This window comes from Squalius cephalus (genome assembly GCF_949319135.1).
Source record: "Squalius cephalus genome assembly, chromosome: 15".
Classification (NCBI taxonomy): Eukaryota; Metazoa; Chordata; class Actinopteri; order Cypriniformes; family Leuciscidae; genus Squalius; species Squalius cephalus.
The window spans coordinates 7,847,367-7,870,968 of NC_137136.1; the positions used below are offsets into that span (position 1 = coordinate 7,847,367).

The 23,602-nt window shown below is 38.5% G+C and overlaps 1 protein-coding gene across 7 annotated transcripts in view; it reads left to right on the top strand.

The window, feature by feature from the left end:
- Positions 1 to 2,515: 2,515 nt before the first annotated feature.
- The window catches only part of cspg5a (chondroitin sulfate proteoglycan 5a), a 31,173-nt gene continuing 10,086 nt past the window's right edge, over positions 2,516 to 23,602 (top strand). For all 7 annotated transcript variants that reach the window (XM_079894070.1, XM_079894066.1, XM_079894068.1 and 4 more), the window contains exons 1-3: positions 2,516 to 3,044; positions 10,729 to 11,692; positions 20,723 to 20,911. In XM_079894070.1, the coding sequence (XP_079750196.1) occupies positions 2,948 to 3,044; positions 10,729 to 11,692; positions 20,723 to 20,911 (1,250 nt within the window). In that variant the 5' untranslated portion in view covers positions 2,516 to 2,947. The remainder of the gene's footprint in view (positions 3,045 to 10,728; positions 11,693 to 20,722; positions 20,912 to 23,602) is intronic.

The following is a 23,602-nucleotide window of genomic DNA, read 5'->3' on the forward strand; positions in this document are numbered from 1 at the left end:
GTTTGCTCTATGAATGCAGAAATAAGCTTTATTTTCTTTTTTTACTGGTACAATGAAGTGACATTGACATTATTCTACTCACCCTTCAACCATTGAGCATTAAAAGGGAATTTAAACGTGTAAAAGCTTTAACAAATTACTACAACAGACCATGAATAATCCCAAAAAACTCAGACCACAAATGCAAAGTATATGTTGTCATTTTTCATACTGTTACAGCGGAATACAAAGAGAGAGAAAAATAATCAGGAGGAAAATAATGCAGCAACTGAATATTGCCGCAGATATTCTGATGTCTGAAAATAAAACATGAAGGGAATTTCTCAGCTCATTCAGTCAAACTGGCTGATAAGGATTATTTGTAGCGCCACCTTTATTATTTGAAATTATTTGTTTCAGTCTTTTTGAGTGGAAGTTCCCCAAACCGGAAGCACCTCCCGTCATTCAAAGTCAGGAAAAAGATGGATAAATAGCCACTATTTACTGCTGAATGGAAAAGAGTAACCAGGACACCTTTTATGTTCTACAGAAGAAAGTTATATAGGTTTGAAATGACATGAAAGTGAGGAAATGATTGCAGAATTTAAATTTTTGAATGACCTGTCCTCTTAAGCATATATGCGATCAAAGGGATTTTAAGATCTAAAGCATAAATTCTGTCATGTGCATCCAAACCTTTGACTGGTAGTGTCAAAAAGTTTTTCTCCCAGCACCTATAAGGGAAATGTATATGGTTGTATATTTGTATTATTGTAAGAGTGCTGGTTGGAGGCCACAGTACACCAGCTCTTCCACAGTCCCTTTGAAGCGGAGCCTGTTGGCACTTAACCCAAATCTTGCACTAGGAGAGCAGTGTGGGAACCAGTAGGGGGGGAGGAGGCGGCATAGAGACAGGGTTAATGAGTCTGTGGGAGAATATCAGTTCTATGGGATTTTCTTTTTTATGGTGTTGTATGTATACATATTTATTTATTTATTTTTGTTTCTATTTAAGGCCCGAGCACTGATGGTGTGAGGACCCTCTTGGAATTGCTCTGTTTATTCTATATTAGAATTGCAAAAACTCACTACAGTAATGCCGTACTAATATAACTGTTCAGTGACCAGAGGAAAATCCTATATCCTGTTTGAAATATGTATGTAGTATTACAGTATATGACCCCTGTTCAGGAAGTGCAAAAAAAAGAAAAAAGAAAAAGCCACCCAGTGAAACTTTCCATTGATTTTAAAGTCTTTTCCTTTATGAATGATGTAACTGACCAAAAATTGCTATCTGAATATGTTGCCTGTTGAAATGAATTGCTTTCATGTCCCTTTTAGTACAGTGGGAAGAAACTTGCTCAAGAGCTTTTTTCTCTATACCTCAGCTTCATCAAACTTGTGATAGCCAAGTAGGTTTAGATTAAATTCACATTGTAAAGTGAGAGGCATTATGGTTCATTTGTCCCATATGTTACAGTCGATTTATTGATTCTTTATGATGCTGTGAATTTTGTGATGTTCTTCCCTTTTTGCTGATAGCATTATTATATTTTGCCCACCAGAATAGAGAAATTTCAACCTTGGACAAAGTGAACGCTATTAACACACACACATAGAGGCATTGGTGAACCGCCTGTTGCTGGTCCCTTGTGTTTCTCAATGGTGCTGTGTGTAAGAATGCTGCCGACCCCCACCGACACCTCCAGCCCTCATGCATTCATCACCACAGTCGGAGGAGTGTATCTCATGCCTCCCGCCCCTCCTCTGCTTTATTGTTCCTTTCTCCTCTCCTTAAACCATCAACCCGTAAACAATCTGGACCATATCACAGCCCTCAATAACACATGCATCTCCTCTGCCCTCTTATCCACTGCTTATAGATTTAAATTCATTACTGAAATCTGCAGGTTTCTGCATTTAAAAGGGCACCCATGTCTAAAGCATTGGTTATATCTGTATTGGTCATACCATTTACATATTCTTATTTTAGGGAAGATGAGGTAAGATGCCCCCTTAAAATATATTAAAAGCATATACATGTATTTATTTAAACAGTTTTTTTTTGTGGCCTAGTCATATTCAAACATTTGCATAATATAAAACATTATTATTATTATTATTATTATGTAATTTACAGAATGTACAATTATATTTTCTTTTTTTCATATTCATATTCAACATGAAAAACTAAGCCACAAGCAGTAAAATCCACATTTTTAAAATATTTTATTTATGCATTCATTTATTTATTTAATTATTTATGTATTTGAAACAGTTCAATAATAATAATTATTAATATATTATTATATGTAATTTACTAAAATACACAAAATAAACATTAATAAATATTTGAAAACGAAAGACTATGCCACAAGCAGCAAAATCAGTTCCATCCACCGATCTATAACCATCAGTGTTTCCAACTATCCAAGATAAAAACCCATTGGATGAGCAAGGCAATAATCGAGCTTACAATGGAGGGCTGTTTTTGTGTCTGTCAGTAGTTGAACATTATTGAAAGGAGTAAGAACTTGGGGAGGGGTTGGGGAGAAGAGGGGGTGGGGAGACAGTGGGAGCCGAAATCATTTTCCCTCTCATACTGTGAGAACGCGTAGAATCGCATCTCTCCAAGTGGACGCGCGTCGGTTTGGTTTCAGAACCGATTGATTCGGCCAGCGTCCGTCCGTCCGTCCGGTTCTCAGCAAGATCACCGACTTGCATTTAGTCTGTGGCAATGGGACCATAAGGGAACAAATTCCATCGCATTGAGAAAAAAAATAGAAGTAAACAAATACGACCAGAGAAGACACCTCACAAAAGAAGTGGACATGGAGAAGCGCAGAGGAGATACGATATAACAGATCGGACGAAATACATCTAGGATTTACTTCTCGAATTGAACATATTTGGTTTCCAGGAGAGTATAGAATTTTTATTCTGCTAGATTTCTTAGTTACACGCAAGCATGTACCGAAAGGAGATGAGGTTGTGTTCGAGATGCTGGAGCGTGCCGATGCTCTCTGTCCTCCTGGTTGTCTTCTTGACACCGCTGTTTGCACATGGTAAGATTTTTTTTGACATGCATATTAAATCAGCTGATAGTTAAGACTCAATAGCCTTCAAACACGAGGTGGCATGACAGAACAGCATCACAAAATGAGAATGTCGGTCAGTAGTGCAGCCGCTGCTGGGTTTTGCAGCGCGTAAATCATGACTGCGAGCCGGCTGCTGCTGATGTGCCTGGACCAGCGCCGTGGAAATGTAGGTTAAATGTCGAACTGGGATATTTGGGGGTTCGTCCAAAATGCACATCATTAATTAATCCACATTAAAAGGAAGGACATCACAGAAATCATCAGCAAGTGATTTGCAGACCATTGATCTTACATAATTGCTTATAATTGCTCATTTCTTTTTCCTCCTGGCCATATGCAGTGGTATTCGTAGTAGTAGTAGTAGTAGTAGTGCAGAGTTACTGCGCTGTGATTACTCCACTGAGCAGCTGTTGTCACTATGGCAATGATGGAGGCGCACAAAGGCAGGATTAGAGCACCAAATAATTTATGCTCGGACAATCTCGCGCAGCAAATCACACTGTTTATCCGTGTAGTTTGATTTTACGCACAGAACAAGAATGTCTTTGTAGTTGTAATGGTCAGTCACTTGGGTTATTTAAGAGATTGTGTCGTTCAGCCAGAGATGGATGAAGGACCAGCCCAATGGGAGCGACTTTTCGACCAGTGGTGTGTTTAAAATTCCGATAGATCACTGAGCGAGATGATCTCATTGACGCGATCGGTGTTTATGTATTCTGTAAAAAGCAGGTCTTTTCATTAAATAATATAAAGTCTAATGTATAATTCTGCAATGGTGCTTAGAAGGTCCATTGTCCATCTAGTTGGATGCTCAGTTTCTGCATTTTGTCGCCCAGCAACAGGACAGAAAAAAAAAAAAAAAAGGTTTCTTGGTGTTCTTGAATCTGTTAATAGAAATATGAATAATGAAGGACTTTATCTATAATATATGTTCTTTCTTTTATCACATTTTTCTTGACGATGCCCCAAACTGCACTAGATCAGCTGTACACCTTTGTTAAAGCTATACTGTGATGGCGGTTAGTGTGGTCAGGTAAAAATGATGTCACCGGTGGCCATGCCCTTTGTTAGCTTCATGCATGGACCTGCTTTTGATGTTAGTCGTTGATTCACTTCCTCCCTTCCATGTGAACGAGGAGTTTTTACAAATTAAAAAGCAATTTTTGTATTCTTTGTTGCCTGCAAGAAAATGGTCATTCGAGTAGAAGAGGAGTGCCATTGGCCATCATAGACAGCCTTTTCCAATCCATTATGTCTTTATTGGTGCGGTGAAACCTTGCGGGAAAATTTGATTTGTGTCAGTAACTGATTTGATAATGTATTCACTTTCAGTATTTGCTGAATCGCCTTTTTATTGTCACAAGAGCCCTGGACACACTTGCCATCTTCTGTGCTGAGAGACTCCGCTGCTGCTAGGGGAAAAAAAGGTGTTGCCCGCCTCATCTTGACTTGATTTTAATATGATTCTAATACGATTTTTTCATACATTGACACATGCATGATTAATAGCAGTTTTATCTATATTTATGCCACCTGTTACTGTGCATCAGTCCAAAGTCATGAACACTTAAAGCAGGATTCTGATCTCAAAACCCTTAAATGAGAAGGATATCAAGATACTCTGATATCCTCTGACACTGCCATCATATTTAGCAATCCCTACAAATGCAATCCACCATTCTGAATGAAGGCTACTATATTCCCAAAGGAGCCATGGAATGCAGTTTTAGTAATTTTCAATGCATGTCCAATCCAATCCTGAGTATTTCAAGGATTGCAGTTCTTTGTTCCAGGGATATGATGTCATGTACAGGTACCTGATACAGGTTGCAGTTTAGTACACTCTTAAAAAATAAAGGTCCTTTATTGGCATTGATGGTTCCATGAAGAATCCATGGAACCTTTCAAGGGTTCTTTATAGTGGAAAAAGGATCTTCACATTAAGAAAAAAAGGTTATTTTAAGAACGGTTTGCTGAAAGGCTCTTTGTTGAACCCAAAATGGTTCTTCTATGGAATCACTGTGGGGATAAAACACGTTTGGAACCTTTTATTTTTAAGAGTGTATTAAGTCTTATTTTGACATAAATGGGTGGATACATTTGTGCACATGAATTGGATGGATTTGTAAGCAAAAGGGCTGTGTCTTTTCTCCTGGATCTGTTGCAATGTACTCGAAAACAACAGCTCACACATTTTAGATGGTTTTAGGGGAGGTTAATCAGATTTGAATTCATTCATAATCATTTGCTGCCCAACAAAGTCAGTGCAGTCGGTTTTCAGAGTAAGGATTGATTTGTTTTAGCAATCTCTCCACCTCCTTCTTTTGAAGGCATTCATTTAGGTCTTCAATGCCTTGATTTTTTTTTATTTTTTATTTACTTTAAAGCAACCAGGAGTGAATGATAAAGAAGTGCTGTCAATGTGGACTGCTGCCATTTTGTGTTTCATCAGAAACTGATCACCCCACCTCTAATGCATCTACCATGTGAATTCATACATGTAATCATTAGCTTATTTAATTAGCTTATCAAAGTAGAAAAATGGCAGAGAAGATATAAAAAATCAGTAGTAGTCAAAATCAAAAAAAATTGAGTAGTCTAAATTAAGACTTAGCACATATTTGTTTTTCTAGGTTTTTCTTTTACTTGAAATTGTTGATGTGGTCTTATAAATTCGTGATGATGGTTTTTCACACAGCGCATTCGAGCTCCGCCGTTGCACACTCTGCACAGCGAGGGCAAGCTGGTTCCCATGGCAACACATCCCTCCTCCATCCAACCACCTGTTGAGTACAGAAATGGAAAGATTTATGCATTGGGAGGTGGAGAGACGTCCAGTGGTAGCTGTCTGATTATGTCTCAAGGTCAAAAGATCTGACTGTTAATACCTGCGTAATTAGTCAAGTTAAAATATTCCATGGAGGGATGGAATCAAAATTCTCCTATTTTTTGCATAGGATACTAAGGCGTTTCACAAAAGCCTATTGGATGGAGACGGTTTTGTGTTAACAACACAGAGTTGTTTTCCACTCCATTTCATCAATTTACTCTGCATACTTCTTTATACATATTTCACATATGTACTTAATTATTTTAGTCTTTGTAAAGTTTTGGAGGCATACAGTGATTAAGGCTTCATTCTGTGAATGATCGTCAGATAATCAATCACTTTTGACAACAGCTCCTGGACGTACTGCGGGACATAGAGGTTAAGGCCAGTGTTCGTCATTAACATTCCATGTCTCTATTGTCACAGATCAGTCACACTGATGTTTTATTTACAAATTCATTAGCTTGGTCTGCTGTTTTAGGGGCAGTTTACAGGACAAACCGTGTTTTGTTGGAATGAAAACGCGAACTTTTGAAAACGGGTTTCAAAGTACAAGTATTTGAACATGATTATGATCACGATATCGTTATCATCTCCATGTAAACTTCAAAAACACGAATTTGTGAAAACGGTGATGTAATGTGCATGCGTATTACTTGTTTAGTCTATAGGCGCATGCAGTTTCTTTAAAAAGTGACATTGCCAACTATTGGCCTGGCATGTATAAAACAGCGTTTTTAGGCGTTTTCGCAGATCTGTGTGAACAGGAATCGTTTTGACGACGTCTGTATGCAAAACTGTTAAAACTGTTAACTGTTCAAAACGCAAAAGAAAAACTTTCCATTTTTTCCAACTTTACCAGCAAATCTGGTAAATCATGTTAGTAACATTAAATCATGCTAGCAATGTGTTAAATAATCTTAGCAACATGCTAAATTATCAACATGCTAACAATGTGTTAAATCTCACTAGCAATATATTAAATCACGCTAGCAACCTGGTAAATGTGTTAAATCATGTTAGCAACATGCTAATTCATGCTTGCAACATGCTAGCAATGTGTTAAATTTTGTTAGCAATCTGTTAAATAATGTTATCAACATGCTAATCATGCTAGCAACATGTTAAATCATGCTAGCAATGTGTTAAATCATGTTAGCAACATATTATGTTAGCAACATCTTGGCAATGTGTTAAATCATGATAGCAGTGTGTTAAATCATGATAGATACCTGGTAAATCATGCTAGCAATATGCTTAATAATGTTAGCAACATGCTAAATCATGTTAGCCACATGTTAAATCATGTTGGCAAAATGTTAAATCATGCTAGCAACACGTTAAATAATGCTAGCAACACGCTAAATCATGCTAGCAACACGCTAAATCATGCTAGCAACAGAATCCTGAAAATATATTTCTTTGTTTTTTCAGAAATCAATATTGATAATAATAATAATAAATGTTTATTAAGCACCAAATCAGCATATTAGAATGATTTATGAAAGGTCATGTGACACTGACGACTGGAGTAATGGTTGCTGAAATCACAGAAATAAATGACATTTTAAAATATATTAACATAGAAGACAGTTATTTTAACTCGTAATACTATTTCACAATATTACTGTTTTACTGCATCCTTGATCAAATACATAGCCTTGGTGAACATAAGAAACTTCTTAATACACATTCCGAATCTTATATACCAAATTATACCAAAGAAACCTTTTTTTTTTTTAGTTAATATCCAGGCCCCTCCTTCCAACCACCTCTTTTCACGATCCAATCAATTCATGATGGATGAAACTAGATTTTTTTTTGCTCGTATGGAAGTTATATTGGTTGTAAACTGCAAGAAAAGTCAACATTTAATGCTGACCTCAAAGAAATCACAATGTTACACTAGACCTATAGATGACAGAAAAACGTTAAATGAAGCTGTTGGGTCCATGGCTTCTGAGATGTACCTCCCACAGTTCTTGCTCAGGCAGTCTGCCATCAGAAACCCATCTGAGGTACAGACGAACTGTCGGGGCTCTTCGCTGTCCTCCCTTCACTGTCTGCAGTGCTGCACAAACAAAGAGCTTGGCATCTCTCCAAAGTCATGCAACCAAGACCCGTGGCCATCATTCCTCCGAACCTGGCCACCAAACAACAAGCGCCAAACCCCAAATACCTCCTCCCCTTTGGGCTGCATTGGGGTGCCTGAGAGAAAAAGGGGGTAACTCAGTATTATGTAACAAGATTTGACCATCTGAGAGAAAAGGAGAAACACAAGGACCCTTTTGTGTCCGCTTTGCCTGGGGCCCCCGGTTCCTCGCTTCTGTAGTGCATCCCGTCTGGGAGACGCATTATGGCAGGAGATCTTTGATAATGCCGTGGCTGTAAAGATCTGACCCAAATCTGGCTATTTAACCCACACAATCTGCAAAACCAGCATTCCAGCAAGTGTCAAACTTTTTTTTTTTACAGAACAAATAGCCTTGACTGACTGACTGGCTTGGCGTATTCTGCTAGAAGAAAAGGAGATACATGAAAGTGAATGTGAAAATCCTGCTCCTTATTAGGTTACCGGCAAGTATCCATGACACGTCTGCTAACGGTTGAAGGACGCTGTGCATTAACTGTTCGCACTTATTAAATTCAGACCTTCCACACCAGAGTTTGGTTTTCTATCTCTAGTTTAATCACTGGCTGCTCTCTACATGAGTCACACTGGAACGCCATAATACGGTTTAGCAGATACACTAAAATGCAAATATGATTATGCTACTCAAATGAGAGCTTTATTACTTGGCATTGGCCATGTTAATGGTGCAAAACACTTTAAATGTGGAGATCATGAGTTTTAACCACACATCTGGTTTCTATCTAGTCAGACTGATGATGTCTTCCTGTATTAGTCATCATAACTATATTTGTCTTAAAATAAACATAGGATTCTTTTTTGTGTATCAGAAGCTTAAGATATTTGTCCACAGAGAGCTTTGATATTTGTACCTTTAGTCATTCACACAGATTTTTAGGACTGACTGTGCACAATGTTATTTTGCACTTTCACCATTCAAAAGTTGGCATCAGAATGATTTTAAATTTTTTAAATGCAGCCTTGGTGAAGAGGTGTCTAAATATCTGATTTCACATGTTTCTCAATCTACAGAAAACTAAATGGACAAAGTTTTAAAGTGTTTGTGCTGGTTGTTTGGAGTCAAAGTTGCTGATGTCTTGAAAACAGCACTTGATGACCTCCTCACCCACTTTGTTTTGTTGTGTGTGGTGTTTATGCTTCAATGACTGATTTGACATCTGTGTTTGAAAGGCATGTTAATCCTGCACGAATACAGAGATCTAAATGCTCATTTCTAGATTCGCTAATGTCTAATGTTACCACAAAGGAGCTGTATCTGATTCATCTCCGTCAGATTTGTCACATAAATACTACATTAGTGATTCACACTCTCTAATAAAATCCAGACCAAGCACATCTGGCCATTTTTGGGAACCTTTTACTGAGAGAGCATCTCTGTGCCAAAGATCTTAGTCTCCACTGTCACATGTTATGCCTCTGACTATATCCTACTCAGTTTAGTTCTTCATGTGTTTAAAAAAACACAGATGTTCTTGGAACAAAAATGCCCAAGTTATAAACTCAAATAGAGCGGTCAGATAATAGCACTGGAAAATCAATGCAAAACATTCATCTTTGGAAACAACGGTCTTCAAGAAAGAGAGACTATCATGTAAGTTTGCTTAGACTTTTGCTCTGTGCGACAGGAAAGCAGGATCACAAATCCACTGTTATCAAGCACACTGTTGACTGAGTCCATATACTTGTTCACAAAAAATATTATTGCCATTCCAGAAATGCACACAATTTCCTGTGTTGTGGAAGCCGCAACACATATTTTTGAGCTTACAATACACAAGTATCTTTGTTCGTGTTCAACTTCTATAGAAGTGTTTTACAAATTCACTGTGCTTGTAGTGTTTCTGTTCATATTGTAAAAGATTTGTTTGATTTTTTTCATGGAAAGAAATGTAAACTTTCATATCTGCAAAAAATGACTACTTGTTTACAGTAAAAATATGTAAAAATCCTCACACTAAGATACATTTACTTTAGAAGCAACACTGTACAAGATATTTAGACTTGTTTTAATTTATTGTATTTTGAATACAAGTATATTTGGTTTTCCTCTAGTTTTTAACTTGCCTATATTTAAAGTAAAACAAGTTCGACAAATTATCTGCATGCATATATATAAATATATATATGATAAAACTTTTATTTCTTTATTACAAAGCCCTGTTATTTTTCAAACACCTGTCAAATAATGACATTTTTCACAATCCGGTCAACTCGATGGATAAAATCTATGAAATGAATGTGAATATGAATATCAATGAATCAATCAATGAATATCCTATTCACATTATGGCTGTAAAATTGATTATGAACACTGTTAACTTTAACGAAATTGTGTTGTTGGATTAGACCTGATAGATAGATGACAAAAGAATTTATGGGCTTTTCTGGTGGTCAAAGATGCTGTTTCTTTTTAGCTAATTGTCACTCCGCTGGAAGCCCCTATGATTCAAGTCTCGACCCCTAATCCCTAATCCTGCCTTTGAGAACCATGTACATTAGTAAAATAATTACACCTAATCTCAAGGCTTGCTAAAGAAGCTTTTTAAAAGATATTGGGAGACCTACCACTGAGAAGGAAATAAGGAAAGAGTTAAATACAAGTGGCTTTATTGTTTGGATGAATGTAAGGTTTTTCATTCCTCCTAACCTTAATCTGCTCTTTTCAACAGGTAACTCTGTGGTGGGAAATGAAACTGAGGCTGATAGTGCTGTTAATGTGACCTCCTTGTCGACCAAGGGTGAGGAGAAGATAGAGGAGGTGTCACAGTTCACCAGCTTGCCCAGCACCTCAGACCTGACTCCCACCGGACGGAAGCTCAGAGATGAAGATGTAGGCAGTGGCATGCAGAATGAAGTCTTCTCGCCAACTCCAGGAACTCCAACTTCCAGTGAGGGTGCCACAACCACTTTGGCAAGTCCAGACATCAGCCCCGACTCTGCTGAGATCGAATACTTGCTTCCCCATGAGCCTGTTAAAACCTTGGAGGAAGAGGAACAGGAAGTGGAAGAGGAAGTGAGGCAGCAAGTGCCTACACAACCACCCTGGCAGGATGCTAAAGTAGACATGAAGACCACTGTGTTTGACCTTGACCTTGACCTTGAGACATCTCCGATGACCCCGTCCCCAACTCATCCACCCTCCCCATCTGACGTCACTGTAGATTTCTTCGACTCTAGCTCCCACCGCAAGAACCTAGACTCATCGTCTCTGTCACCACACGAGCTTCAGGGCCGTGACCCCACCTCCTGGGCCATGCCTGACAACTACGACTACATGACGCCCTACGACGATAGTGTGACTACCACCATCGACGATGTGACTCCCACTATCGACGATTACCCCAACAGCAGCACTTCTGAGTCTTACGATGATGACGTCTCCACTACCCCTCCTTCCAAACGCTTTCCTCCTCAATTGCCCCCCAACCCTGGTTTCATGTTTCCCAAAGGAGCCACTGTGGAAGAAGAACCCAGAGCTTCCCCTGGTGTGATCGACTCAGTTAATGGCTCAGACTGTCGGCAGGGCTTTGTCCGCACCAATGGAACCTGCAAGTCCCCATGTGATCTGCAGCCCAAGTACTGCTTCAATGGGGGCCAGTGCTACGTCCTGGAAGGAACTCAAATGCTCTGCAGGTAAGCGTTCAGAAGAACCAGGTTATTCACTAAGACAAGAATCACAATTAATTTTGCTCATACTTATCATTTGGTTTGCTTAGGACAGGTGTGCTATTACTTTTCTAGGTGATTAGACTTGCAATTTTCGCTTAGTGGATGTTGAGACAGATGACAAAATCCAATAGGCTTACATCAAAGGTCGCCATATCTAGCGACCAGAGTACTTGAGGGTCGGCTCTTCTGACTTGGGCCAGTAAGAAAACACTTAGCAATCATTCAGCAAGCCATTCAGAATTGAATTGAGATTGTCTTTTAAATTCCAATTCAAATCCTGACGTAATGAATGGGATACAGAATTGGAATGGAATTGGAATTGGAAAGAAATTCAACTCGTTTTTTAACTACTACGCACCTGACTTGGGTTGAACCGATTGTCCCTGACACCTGAAAATATTATACTCAGTTGAGTTTACCTCTGACTGCTCATGAATAGTGTAGCTATTCTGACCACATAAAATGCCTAAGAATTATAGTTACCTGACCGCAATCTAACCCCGCCTAAGAGTCTCACAAAGAGTCGAACGACGTCTTGTTCCGTTCGAACACTATCACTTGTGAATAAGTTCTCTAGTTTTCTTAACTGGCTCCACACTATCACTTGGGAATAGGAGTAAGATCTCTAGTGTTTTGCTAACTAACTTGTTCCACTAACTAACTTGCTGCGCAACAATAATAACCGACAGACTTCAGACAATGCCTTCGAATATGCTTTAATCACGTCCGGAGGATCTCAGACAAATCTCAGAGAGAATCCCACCAGCAAAAAGAATAAAACAGTTTTTATAGAATAGGAGCATGGGAAAAATCATATGATACATTACATAATTTCTCTACAGTTTTATTGGTTCTTCATAGGCAAACCCTTCTGTTACTAGGTAGAAGCAAACTCTGTTTTCTTGATTACTTCATTGTTAATCACAAGTTTTCAAACCTAGACATCTGTCTAGTTTCATTTCTCCTATTTGTTATATATACACTCACACGTAGTTATGATTAATTAAAAAATCCATCACAGGATCCATTCTGAATTTTGCACATCCCTGCTTAGCAACCACATAGAAATGCCCTGGCAACCGCCCACAACGCCCTAGTTTATGCATGAGCAAACACCCCTGGTATTTTCTTTGGACAAATCTAATAGTTCTAAATTGGAATGAAATGGAGGGAACCTCTCAAGAAGATTTGCCTTCCTTCATGGCACATCTGGTCACAAGGGGAACTAAGGACTTGCACAAGGACAGGCTGAGTGCTGCGGAGCAGAAAGCACCACATGTTTTCCCAGATTCTTTATGAGGAAAGTTTATTAGGAAACTTCCCTCTCGCTGCCAGATTATTTTGAGCACAACTGTTTTTGCCCAAACATGTGACCAAACATGAAACATGCACAACAGTCTAGACTCTAGACACATAAGTTTATGTTTGTTTTCATGTGTCTTGCATTATGCCTAAAATCCTCTCTTTTACTAGAAAAGTCATTTTTAAAAGTCCTATTTTGAAGAATAACAATAACAGCGGGTTCATTAACTTCACTATCACTGCAAATACATTTACCATGCAAGCAAACGCTATAAAGAGTAACCTGTAACCGCTATAAAGAGGTCATCATGAGGATTATGTTTAAGCTGAAAATAAGTATGAGGAGATATGAAATTCAGCTTGTTCACGGGTAGATTAGGTCAAAATGGGGGCAGGATGCTTGAGAGCCGAGCTTCACTGCTTCCTGAAAAGCAACTACTATATTTTCTTTACATAAAAGTCACATATTAATGATACTTTTGGGGTTTTGGGAGGGTAGACCTTGGGTAGATTATGCTATCATGGGTTCAGGTGATATCAGTACTGCATTATTGTGAAATTAACCGTCATTCTCCCTCCACAACTCTTCCAGACACACACCGGTTGTAATTCACATTGTGATTAAGATCTAAGACAATCCCCTTGCCAGCCAGTGACTATTAACAACCTATTCATGGTCATAAATCTCTTGTTCCTCCCTCTTTTTGGATTTGTGCAATGACCCTGACCGTATCCACAACCTTTGTCAGTCCAGAGGTCATGGTTAGCAGTAAATTTCAGATTTAATCACATTTATTCTTATGAATTTCATTCCTAACTGAACGTTTTATTGCTCAGAGATTGCTCTTTCATAGCTCATGAGATTTGTCAGGTACGCTTCATATAAGAATTTTGTCTCTGATGTTTCTCCTAAGACATTGCTTGAATTTAGGATGATTCGCATGCAGTTTTCAATAAATATATAGCTATATGTATATTAATAAATAGTTCATTTGATTTTGCAAGAATGTGAGAAATGTTTGAGCAAATATTGAAATCTCTGGTTTTTGTTTGATGATTGAGCACAGTTTGAGAGTTTGTTGAGAGGAGACATACAGTATGTGAGATTACTGGGGTATTTTTCTCAGGAGAAAACTCTAAGCAGGAGACTTAGACCTTCATATGTTCTGTTTAATCTCTTTTTTTCTAGGGGACCAAACAGTTGCCTGTCTGCCAGTTGTGCTGGATTAAAATTCTTTTTTTTCTCTCTTTTCCCCTCTAAATAATACCGTAGTAACATAATATGAGCAGTTCGTGCTCATATCAAATGATCTTGCTGAAAACTTATTCCCAGTTACACCTCTCACCTAGTCATCATCATAATTACAAGTGTAATTTATTACATTTCTCACTCTGAATAAGAGCATCTGCTAAATGGAATCAGATGTGATTTTTTTCTTCTGAGCCTGTCTCTGAGTTCCTCATCATGCTCATGTACTTGCATTGTAAACAGACGTTTGCCCCCCCCCCCCCCCCCTTTTTTTGGGGGGCCGGTTACCCTCACTGACTCAAAACAAGCCTAGTCAAAGTGGGTCAGTGGAGCTCTGGGCAGCTGTGTCCCATGTTGGCTTTGTTTATATGAGGCTCGCATGAACACTGATTTATTCACCACTGCAATCTTATTAGAGTATGAATGTTAATGGCTCAGACATCTTTTCAGAGCACCGTCCTTCCCCCTCCCCTGCGCATGTGCCTCTCTTTTAGTGATCTATCCAGAGCTTTCTGTATGTGTGGACAAATGACAGATGTGCCTTCATTTCAGTTAAAAAAACATGTTTTTGACTGTGATTCTAGTCAGTGAAAGTTAATGTTAACATCCAAGAGGACTTTTTATGCTCTTTCATAGCTCAATAGACAAAACACCTCAAATGTAAATAGGACGAACACCTCAAATGCAACTTTTTTTTGTAAAATCAATGTTGTATATTGTAATATACAGCAATATTAATCTCCGAAATTCCTTCACGAGATCACCACGGCACATGCGTGATGTGTTGACGTGAGGGTATGTTTTTGCATGAACATCGCATTAGAGATTCATATTTTGTTAATAAAGTAGTAAATTATGTTTTTTGCACAAACAAAGCACTCACGTTGCTTCATAACATGGAGTACTTTTATGATGTCTTTACTACCTTTCTGGGCCTTAAAAGTGGTAGTTGCGTATATAGGCTGTCAATAGAGGGACCGAAAGCTCGAACGAATGTCTACAAGTTTGAAACTACACGAGGATGAGAAATTAATGGAAGAATTTTTATTTTGGGGTGAACTAACCCTTTAAATTGTATAATTTGTTAATTTCGATTTTGAAGATCAGCAAGCGCTTCATTTTCTTGATAGATAGAGTGGTGTTGTGACAGACACAGTTGGATCTAATTAATGATTGGTCTAATCCAGTCCTGATCCTTCTCAGTCACTGGGTTATTACCTTTGGCGGTCTCCTAGTAAAAGCGTTCTCCATCTGGGGATCACCCTTATACCACCCCAGGGATCCGGCAGGGGATCAAGTGGCCTGCAGCCTCTCAAAGCTGAATATTGCAAACCTTTGTAACCCTGGTAATTTGGGGTTTTTATTCAGCAATCGAGGAGTGATGATTGTGACAGCAGTGCTAAACCACATGTTTAGAGTTAATGAAGGGTTGCCGCTCATGGTGTGGCTGTGTTTACTATGACAAGCTGTACTGACACTTAATTAAGCGATAGTTGAGCGCCAAGTTTTAGTAGATCTTCCTAAAGACAATTTTACATGGTCACCGCAAGTTCCCAGTTCATTTTTAATGGAAGATAGGTGGCAAAAATCTTGTCCCCCTATCAGTGTACTCAGTGAAATAACTTTTAGTGTAAGACATGGGCTCATTGTTTGTCATTTTAGTAAGAATGCATCTGCTAAAAATATTGTTAGCACTACCAGTGCAGTGAGCATGCAGATGATTCCTAACTACTTTGCCCACTTTTTGCATATTAAGGAAGTTATACATTAGAGACAAGCTGAATATGAATATTTAAGATGCATTTTGAGGCTGTCAAGTTAAATGTATTTATAGTGCTTTTCACAATACACATTGTTTTAAATCATGGTGTTAATATTTATAATAGCATATTATCTTCATTTGCTATATAGTATATATTGCCATAAAAGAGTATACTGTATGCAATCAAAGTTGGACATATATATCCAACTTTGTATAAAGAGCTGGGCAATAATATAGTTACAGTTAGTTGAGCTTTGCTGTATATATCGCTGTTTGTTTATGCAAATAAAGTTGTATACAACTTTATAATAGAGCTGTGCAATACAATTGTTTAGATTTTCTTTAACTATATGTACGCAGCTGAGATTTTCTATATAGAATATTGCTTTACAAAAATACTATATGTATGCAGGTAAAGTAGGATGTACTACATATACAACTTTTAATATATCGCTGAGCAATAATATAGTTTACTTTTTCCGAAGATTGAGCAGTTGAGATTTGCTATATAGTGCACACTGCTTACCAAGTTGTATTTGGTTATTATACTTCTAGTAGTTGTATAATTTGTTATTAATTTGTTAGTTATAAAATAATTAATTATCTGGTTGTTATCTGTGGAAAATATGTGAATTGGATCACTAGACCTGCCTGTCTTACATTTACAGTGGTCTTGCAAATACTGGTTGCATGACTAAAGATGACTTTCAGTGGATTTGCAGCATTTTATGACATGTAAATTATGGTGTGTAATCACATGTATGCATATTTTTGAGAAGGTTTCTTGACATTTTTATTACAATAATCAAAACTATCTGTATATATGTTGTTCTTGAAAGAGGAAGAGATAACCGAGCAGAGAAAGAAAGAGAAATGGAGGGGAACAGAAGGGAGATTTGGTCTTAAGAGAGATATTAGTGATGGAATGACATGTCATCACTACATCTGTTTCAACTACTGCTTGCTACTGCTCAGCTGGGGCTGTTTGGCATCCATCCATCTCAACACTCCATGTAACACACACACATGTGCACACAAACACAGTCTTAGCTGCACCATCTGTCCACACGGCAGCTTTGTAAACTGCCCATATTTATACACAGAGATTAACCGCACAAATTCAACCCTCATCTAGTTTAGACCAACATTTCTAGATGCACTAGCATAGTCATGATGTTAACAAATGGTCTTTTAAAATTATGCAGGATAATCAAAGCAAATTTTTGCTTGGCTAAATGGATGGTTCACCTAAAAATGTTATTATTTACTCCCCCTCGTTTTGTTCCAAACCTGTATGACTTACTTTTCTTCTGTCCAAGCAACATTGGAACCCATTATTTTAAAAAAGATATATCTTTCAAAGTATCTTCTTTTGTGCTCCACAGATGAAAGAAAGTCACAACATGAGGGTGATTTAATGGTAGGGCAGGCAATTTGTTTTATAAACACTTTTTGCTATACTGGTTGAAACTCTGTTCTCATCCTGATAGAAATCAATAATAGAAGTGGTCTAAACATTAAAATGTGCATATAGCTTCTGTGGAAGTCTCAGGACCAAAACATTTTCATGTTCACAAATTTTTTTTTTGTGGTCCTGATAGGATGTCCTATCTGCCTGTCAACATATGTATTTCCATACCTCTGCGCACCTGCTCGCGCAGACATCACACAACATCAGCGTGTTGTGTAGACAGGCGCTGTAAACAAACAGCAGTCATCTTTTACAGTTCCTCGTGAACCAAAACTACGAGCTAATGCCGCATTTACACCATGTTGGAACCGTAATTACGAGATGGCAACCCTTGACGCTCTACCCGGAGCTGTTTACGTCCTTTGAGACATGAAGTAAATTAACGGCATCTCGTGACGCTTTGTAGACTCTGCTGTGTGCGTTTCAACGCTATCTCACGACCAATTGGTACAAATTCGTTCGAGTGAGTAAAAGGTGGCTAATTCGTAGGAATGTCTATGACCTCACTAGTACGAATTTCTACGACATGTCTAAACCCTAGGTTTAGGGGTGGGATCAGGGGTAGGTAATACGTACGAATTCATACGAATTGGGCAACTCGTAAAATATGTACAATTTAGCAAAAATCTTTCGAATTTGTACGAGTGAGGTTGTATTAATTTATACGAATTAGCCACCTCGTAAAATACGTACGAATTTCCGTGAGATTGGGTTGCGCTTTGGAGAGCGTTCTGAAGGAAGGGTGGGATCTCATGCTTTCAAAGCTAGCCACACTGAAATTGCCTACCCTACCTTTAATAATGATAGAGTTTACATTTTTGGTTGAACTATCACTTCACCTAGTTAAGGAGCCTGGTGGTTTGTGTTTTGTAGTCTAACGCACAAACTCACTCAGCCTCAGTTGCAGTTATATCGGATTTTCTTGGAACTTCTCAGAATGTATCTAACCATCTGATTTCATTTCACATAATAATATTAAAATTGTGTAAACGGGTTCATTGATGTAGGCTCTGTTTGGGACGACAGCTTACACAGGATGAATATGACTGTTTGCATAACAGTTTTGACTACTGACGCAGTCAGAAGGTTGTGCAGTTATAAACATGGGTGAGAGAGACAGTGGATGAGGGAAGGAGATAGATAAGAACATAATGCACGAAAGTAATAAAAGATCTTGACTAAAAGCCCTGAAAAGAGGGTTGGGTTGGAAAACAGGCAAGAGAATGGGTGTAGAATGTAATTTAGATAGCATGCAAACTTTGTGGAAGAAACAAACACAGTTAAGAGTGTTGAGATCTGGGAGGATGGATGAGAAACAGCTGAGGGGCTGAATAGACAGGCTGCTTTATACAGCCCACTGTAAGGATGCATTTATATGCACACTCACATCAACACTCCTGACACCTCTCCCTTCTGGGATTGAATGCCCTCGGTGGCGCCGCGCCAACCCTGTTCTCCTTCGTCTCGCTCTCGGTTGGCTCAGGCACAAAGGGGCATACAGGATGCTGTAGTGAAAAGAAGTGAAACCTCAGACCCCCCTCCCGTGACCACCAAGACTGTGAATGAAGACGACTTCCTTTCATTATAGACATTTACATTTGAGTGTGTGCAAATGTGGATGTGGTTGAGAGAGAGAGAGGTGCAGTCAGGACTGAAGTCTTTGCAGATCATTTGCGTTTGATTGCTTGCAAATGTTTCAGTTATCATCAGATTTGTGTTTTATTATATACATCTGTTTTTCTCTCTTCTCCAGCTATTTGAATCTCTCTTTCCCACGATTATCTGCATGATGCACCATTGAAGCTTTTAACCACTGTACACGCTTAACAGAGTTTAGACATGTTACTGGAGCAACATCACCAATGGGATGAACCAATCAGATTAGATTTTCTATAATAATAATGTATACATTTTAACATTAACATTAACATTATACAGTTATATACAGTATACACACACACACACACACACACACACATTTTATATATATTTATATAATATAGGAACAAATATAGGAAAACATAGCCTGCCTACATGGGTAAATCACATCATGCCATTTCATGCCTGACTCTTAGCAATAATGCTGGTGGAGCTCAAAAGATACCGGGCATGTTTCAGATTTCATCCTTCAATCTGACTGCGGCATCTGCACTTCTGATGTTGTTTGTTTGTCTGTCCTCTGACAGATACAACCCTACTGTTTGTTATGTGTGCAAAATGGAGGAGGAAAAGTTTAGGGAGCTGATGGAGAGGATGCAGATGCCCATGTGCTATTATTCCTGACAAAACCCAGATGCAAAGCCCAGCGTTCTGAAACCTTTTTTGGTAGCAACACTTTCATACACGCTCAAACATACTATTGTAACATTGGATTGCCTTATTGGATTATCAAGGCAAATGTCACTGAGTTTTAATATGACACATCCTGACAGTCTTTGAAGTTCTTTCAATGACTTCTAGAACAGGTTCAGAACTGGTGTTAAATCCAGTCTAAAGCAGTATAGAAGAAACTTAAGGTAAGATAAAGGCAGTGAACTTGTCATCCACCCAGGTGTCTGCAAAAATGAATGGTAAAAATGCTGAAGGCAGTGAATTTTAACTCGCCCTTGGTGTAGGAGATGCACTGAGCCCCCATGCATAATTCATATGAAACAAGAGACTACATTGGGAATCAAAGCACATTTTTGGGAAGCCAGTAAGGATTAAAATACTGTCTTAATACGGTGTGTTTAAAATGTGTCTCACTTCAAAAATGAGTGTGTTGGCGTGATATTGGATGAATCCCAGTGAGGGCCTTGTCGCTCCATATGTTTTTACTGGAGAAAAAATTGGCTCCACACTGACCCCTAAAATCTGCTGGTCTTGAACCAGGAACCCCTAATATCAGAGGCCAATGGGATAATGTCTGCAAAAAGTAATGTTTTCTGAACAGCTATTAATAATGCAAGAACGAGGCAATATCGCACGAAAATAATGGGATCATTCCATTCGTTTTTAAATAACCCGTTTAGATGCATTCATTGTTTGTTGCACCATAAAAAGAAGTAATTTGCAATTACCATAACTGATATGTATATTGCTATTAATTTTATTCATTGTATATTGAATTAACTTTTGACTATTGCATCAAAATCTGCTTGTAGAAATACAAGCGTGTTACCAATTTGTTGGAAAAGGTTTTGCATATATTTCCCTTTCTTTGTCTTGCAGGTGCAACATCCAGGACTACATGTGGCACAAGGGTGCCCGCTGCGAGTCCGTTATCACAGAGTTCCAGGTAATGTGCATCGCCATCGGGGCCTCCGCTCTCATGGTGCTCCTGCTCTTCATGATCGTCGTTTGCTTTGCCAAGAAGCTGCACGTGCTCAAGACTGAGAATAACAAGTTGCGCAAGCGCAGGTGAGACTCCGGCATGCTGTGGGCAGTTGGCAGGACACAGCTAAATTCATGAAAATGACCCATGTGGTAGAGATTTTTAGAGAGAGTAAGACAAAGTAGAAGGGTTTATGGATTAAAAGCCTTAAAACCTCATGTTTTGTGGCGGAATTAGGAACAAATAAGTCACACACAGTGGAGCTTGCCAAATGTTTGTGCTGTTATTTAAATAGCAAATATTCAATCCCATGACCTTTCTCCCGCATATGCACACACAAAACAATAACCACATTTTTTAATAGTAGTGTATCATGTATTCCATAAAAATATTAAGTAGCAAAAACATTGATCACAATAAGAAATATTTCTTGAGCAGTAAATCAGCGTATTAGAATTTGATTTCTGAAGGATCATGTGACACTGAAGACTGGAGTAATGATGCTGAAAATTCAGCTTTCAGTCACAGGAGTAAAACATATATATAAAATAGAAAATAGTTCTTTAAAATTGTCATAATATTTCACAATATTACTTTTTATTGTATAATAAATTCCAAATAAATTCAGCACTGGTGAGAGACTTTCAAAAATATCTAAATTATGCCAAACCTTTGACCGGTTGTGTAGAATTGCAAGACAAAATAAACTTTTCTTTAATATTTTCTTTAAATATTTCTTTAATGTTTAAATAAATATTGTGTTTGTTTGTTTGCGGTTAAAAAAACAGCTTAACAGTTTACCAGCTTAAACCTGCTTGCCTAGTTAACCAGTCTGGTTTGCTGGTTTTAGATTCATTTTTGGGACTTGTCAGCAAGCTAACTATAGTTAGACTGGGAGACCAGCTTAAACCAGCCAAGACCAGCAAACCAACTTTAAGCTGTATTTTACAGCAGGGTAAAATAAATATATAAATAAAGGTTTAACTGAGAGAAACAACATAATAGCAGAAATGGCTTTTGTAAAAGTCTGCTGAATTTTTAATTCCCTAAAAATTGTTAGTGATAGTGCAGCTGCTAATCGGAGACCAAATAAAGCCGTGAGTGGATGTCATGCTAATGCTTAGCGTACTGCGCTAGCACCGGGCAGAATGCATGATGTCACTAAAGCTCCAGCTGAAAGTAGGGCAGAGGGGGAGGAGGGGCCGGCTGACCTACATACAGCTGTGAGACCCGGGGGGGGTGTGGGGGTGGAATTAAACAGCGCGCACCCTCCTCAAAGAAGAGAAGGAAAATGATGAGGAAAAAGAGGAGAGCAGAAGAGGAAAGCAAGTGCCAGTGGAGAAACAGAGAGTTTTATAACAGGCTGCAGAGGAGGGGCAGCCATGTTTGGAGGTGAGAAGGATGGAGGGGAGAAACGGGCAGCAGTGCTACAGATGAGACTCGTGAATACATCAGACACCCACCTCAACATCTGCTGCAAGTAAATGTGCTTGAGTTCTTTCTGCTCTGTGAGATCTAATCTACAGATTGTAGCAGAAAAGATGGGGCATATTACAGCAAAATAGAGAAGGCATTGATCCTATAAATTCTCTCAAGTGGTTTTACTTCAGAACCCAGATTAACATAATGTGGCGACCCAACACATTGTCAAAATTGTATATCACCCCAAAAGTAAGCAAAAATGTCCTTGAAATCAAACATTGAAATTTTATTAATAATACTATTAAAGTGAAAATGACACATGATGACCAAGTATGGTAACCCATACTTGACCTCTGCATTTAACCCATCCAAGTTAGTGCACACACATTAAGAGCAGAGTAGTGAGTAGTGAACACACACTGCAAATGTGGATACACACACCCGGAGCAGTGGGCAGCCTGTGTGGCGCCCGGGAAGCGATTGGGGGTTAGGTGCCTTTCTCAGTCATTTCCTGCCGGTACTGGAATCAAACCAACAACCTTTGGGTCACCAGTCCAACTCTGTAACCATTAGGCCATGACTGCCTGATCATCTGTATAGGCCCAACAATATGCAAAATTATTAACATTAATATATAGCCTATATATATAAATATATAACAGACTGCAGAGGTTTTCTGAATATAAAAACAACGTTGTTTTTAGTGATACCGGTGGCCATTAAGTGAACTGCAGCCTGCAAGCAGTGCTTGCACTTGTGCACATGATTCAATGAAAATTCAAAAAGTTGGAAATATCTTTGCAGCGATATACTTTTAACGAACATCCTGATGCTGTCCACGCTGCTGAGAGCTACAGTTAGATGAATATGTAAATATGTGGTGCGCACTTTCCTCTCAATAACAAAATAGACACAACAAAAATGACAGCATTGAGAAAGCAGCAGTTAAGAAAGCATCTGATCGTAGCCGTGTGGATATGTTTCCACTAGCTCTGCAATTCACAGTCATCATGTGGACAGATTAGGTCATTCAAATTATGATAGTTTGGTTAAAAAAAGTATTACAGAGAGAGGCTCTCGTGAGTGTGCGTAAACGTCACATCCTTTCATAGAAAACCTAGGAAGTCGGGGGAGGTCTCGTTTTTTAAGTTTCATTACAAGCTGTTCACGTATTGGCAATACAAATGTGATTAATACGTAAATTCTTACATATAGCCCCTTTAAAAATAGCTATATTGTCCAAAATGTCTATATTAGCCTTTAAAATAGAAGTGTTGCCGTTGGTGAAACTCCCTCTCTCTTCCTTTTCCAGCCTCTTTCATTAGCCAATGATGCAGGTCTTTAAATTGTATATA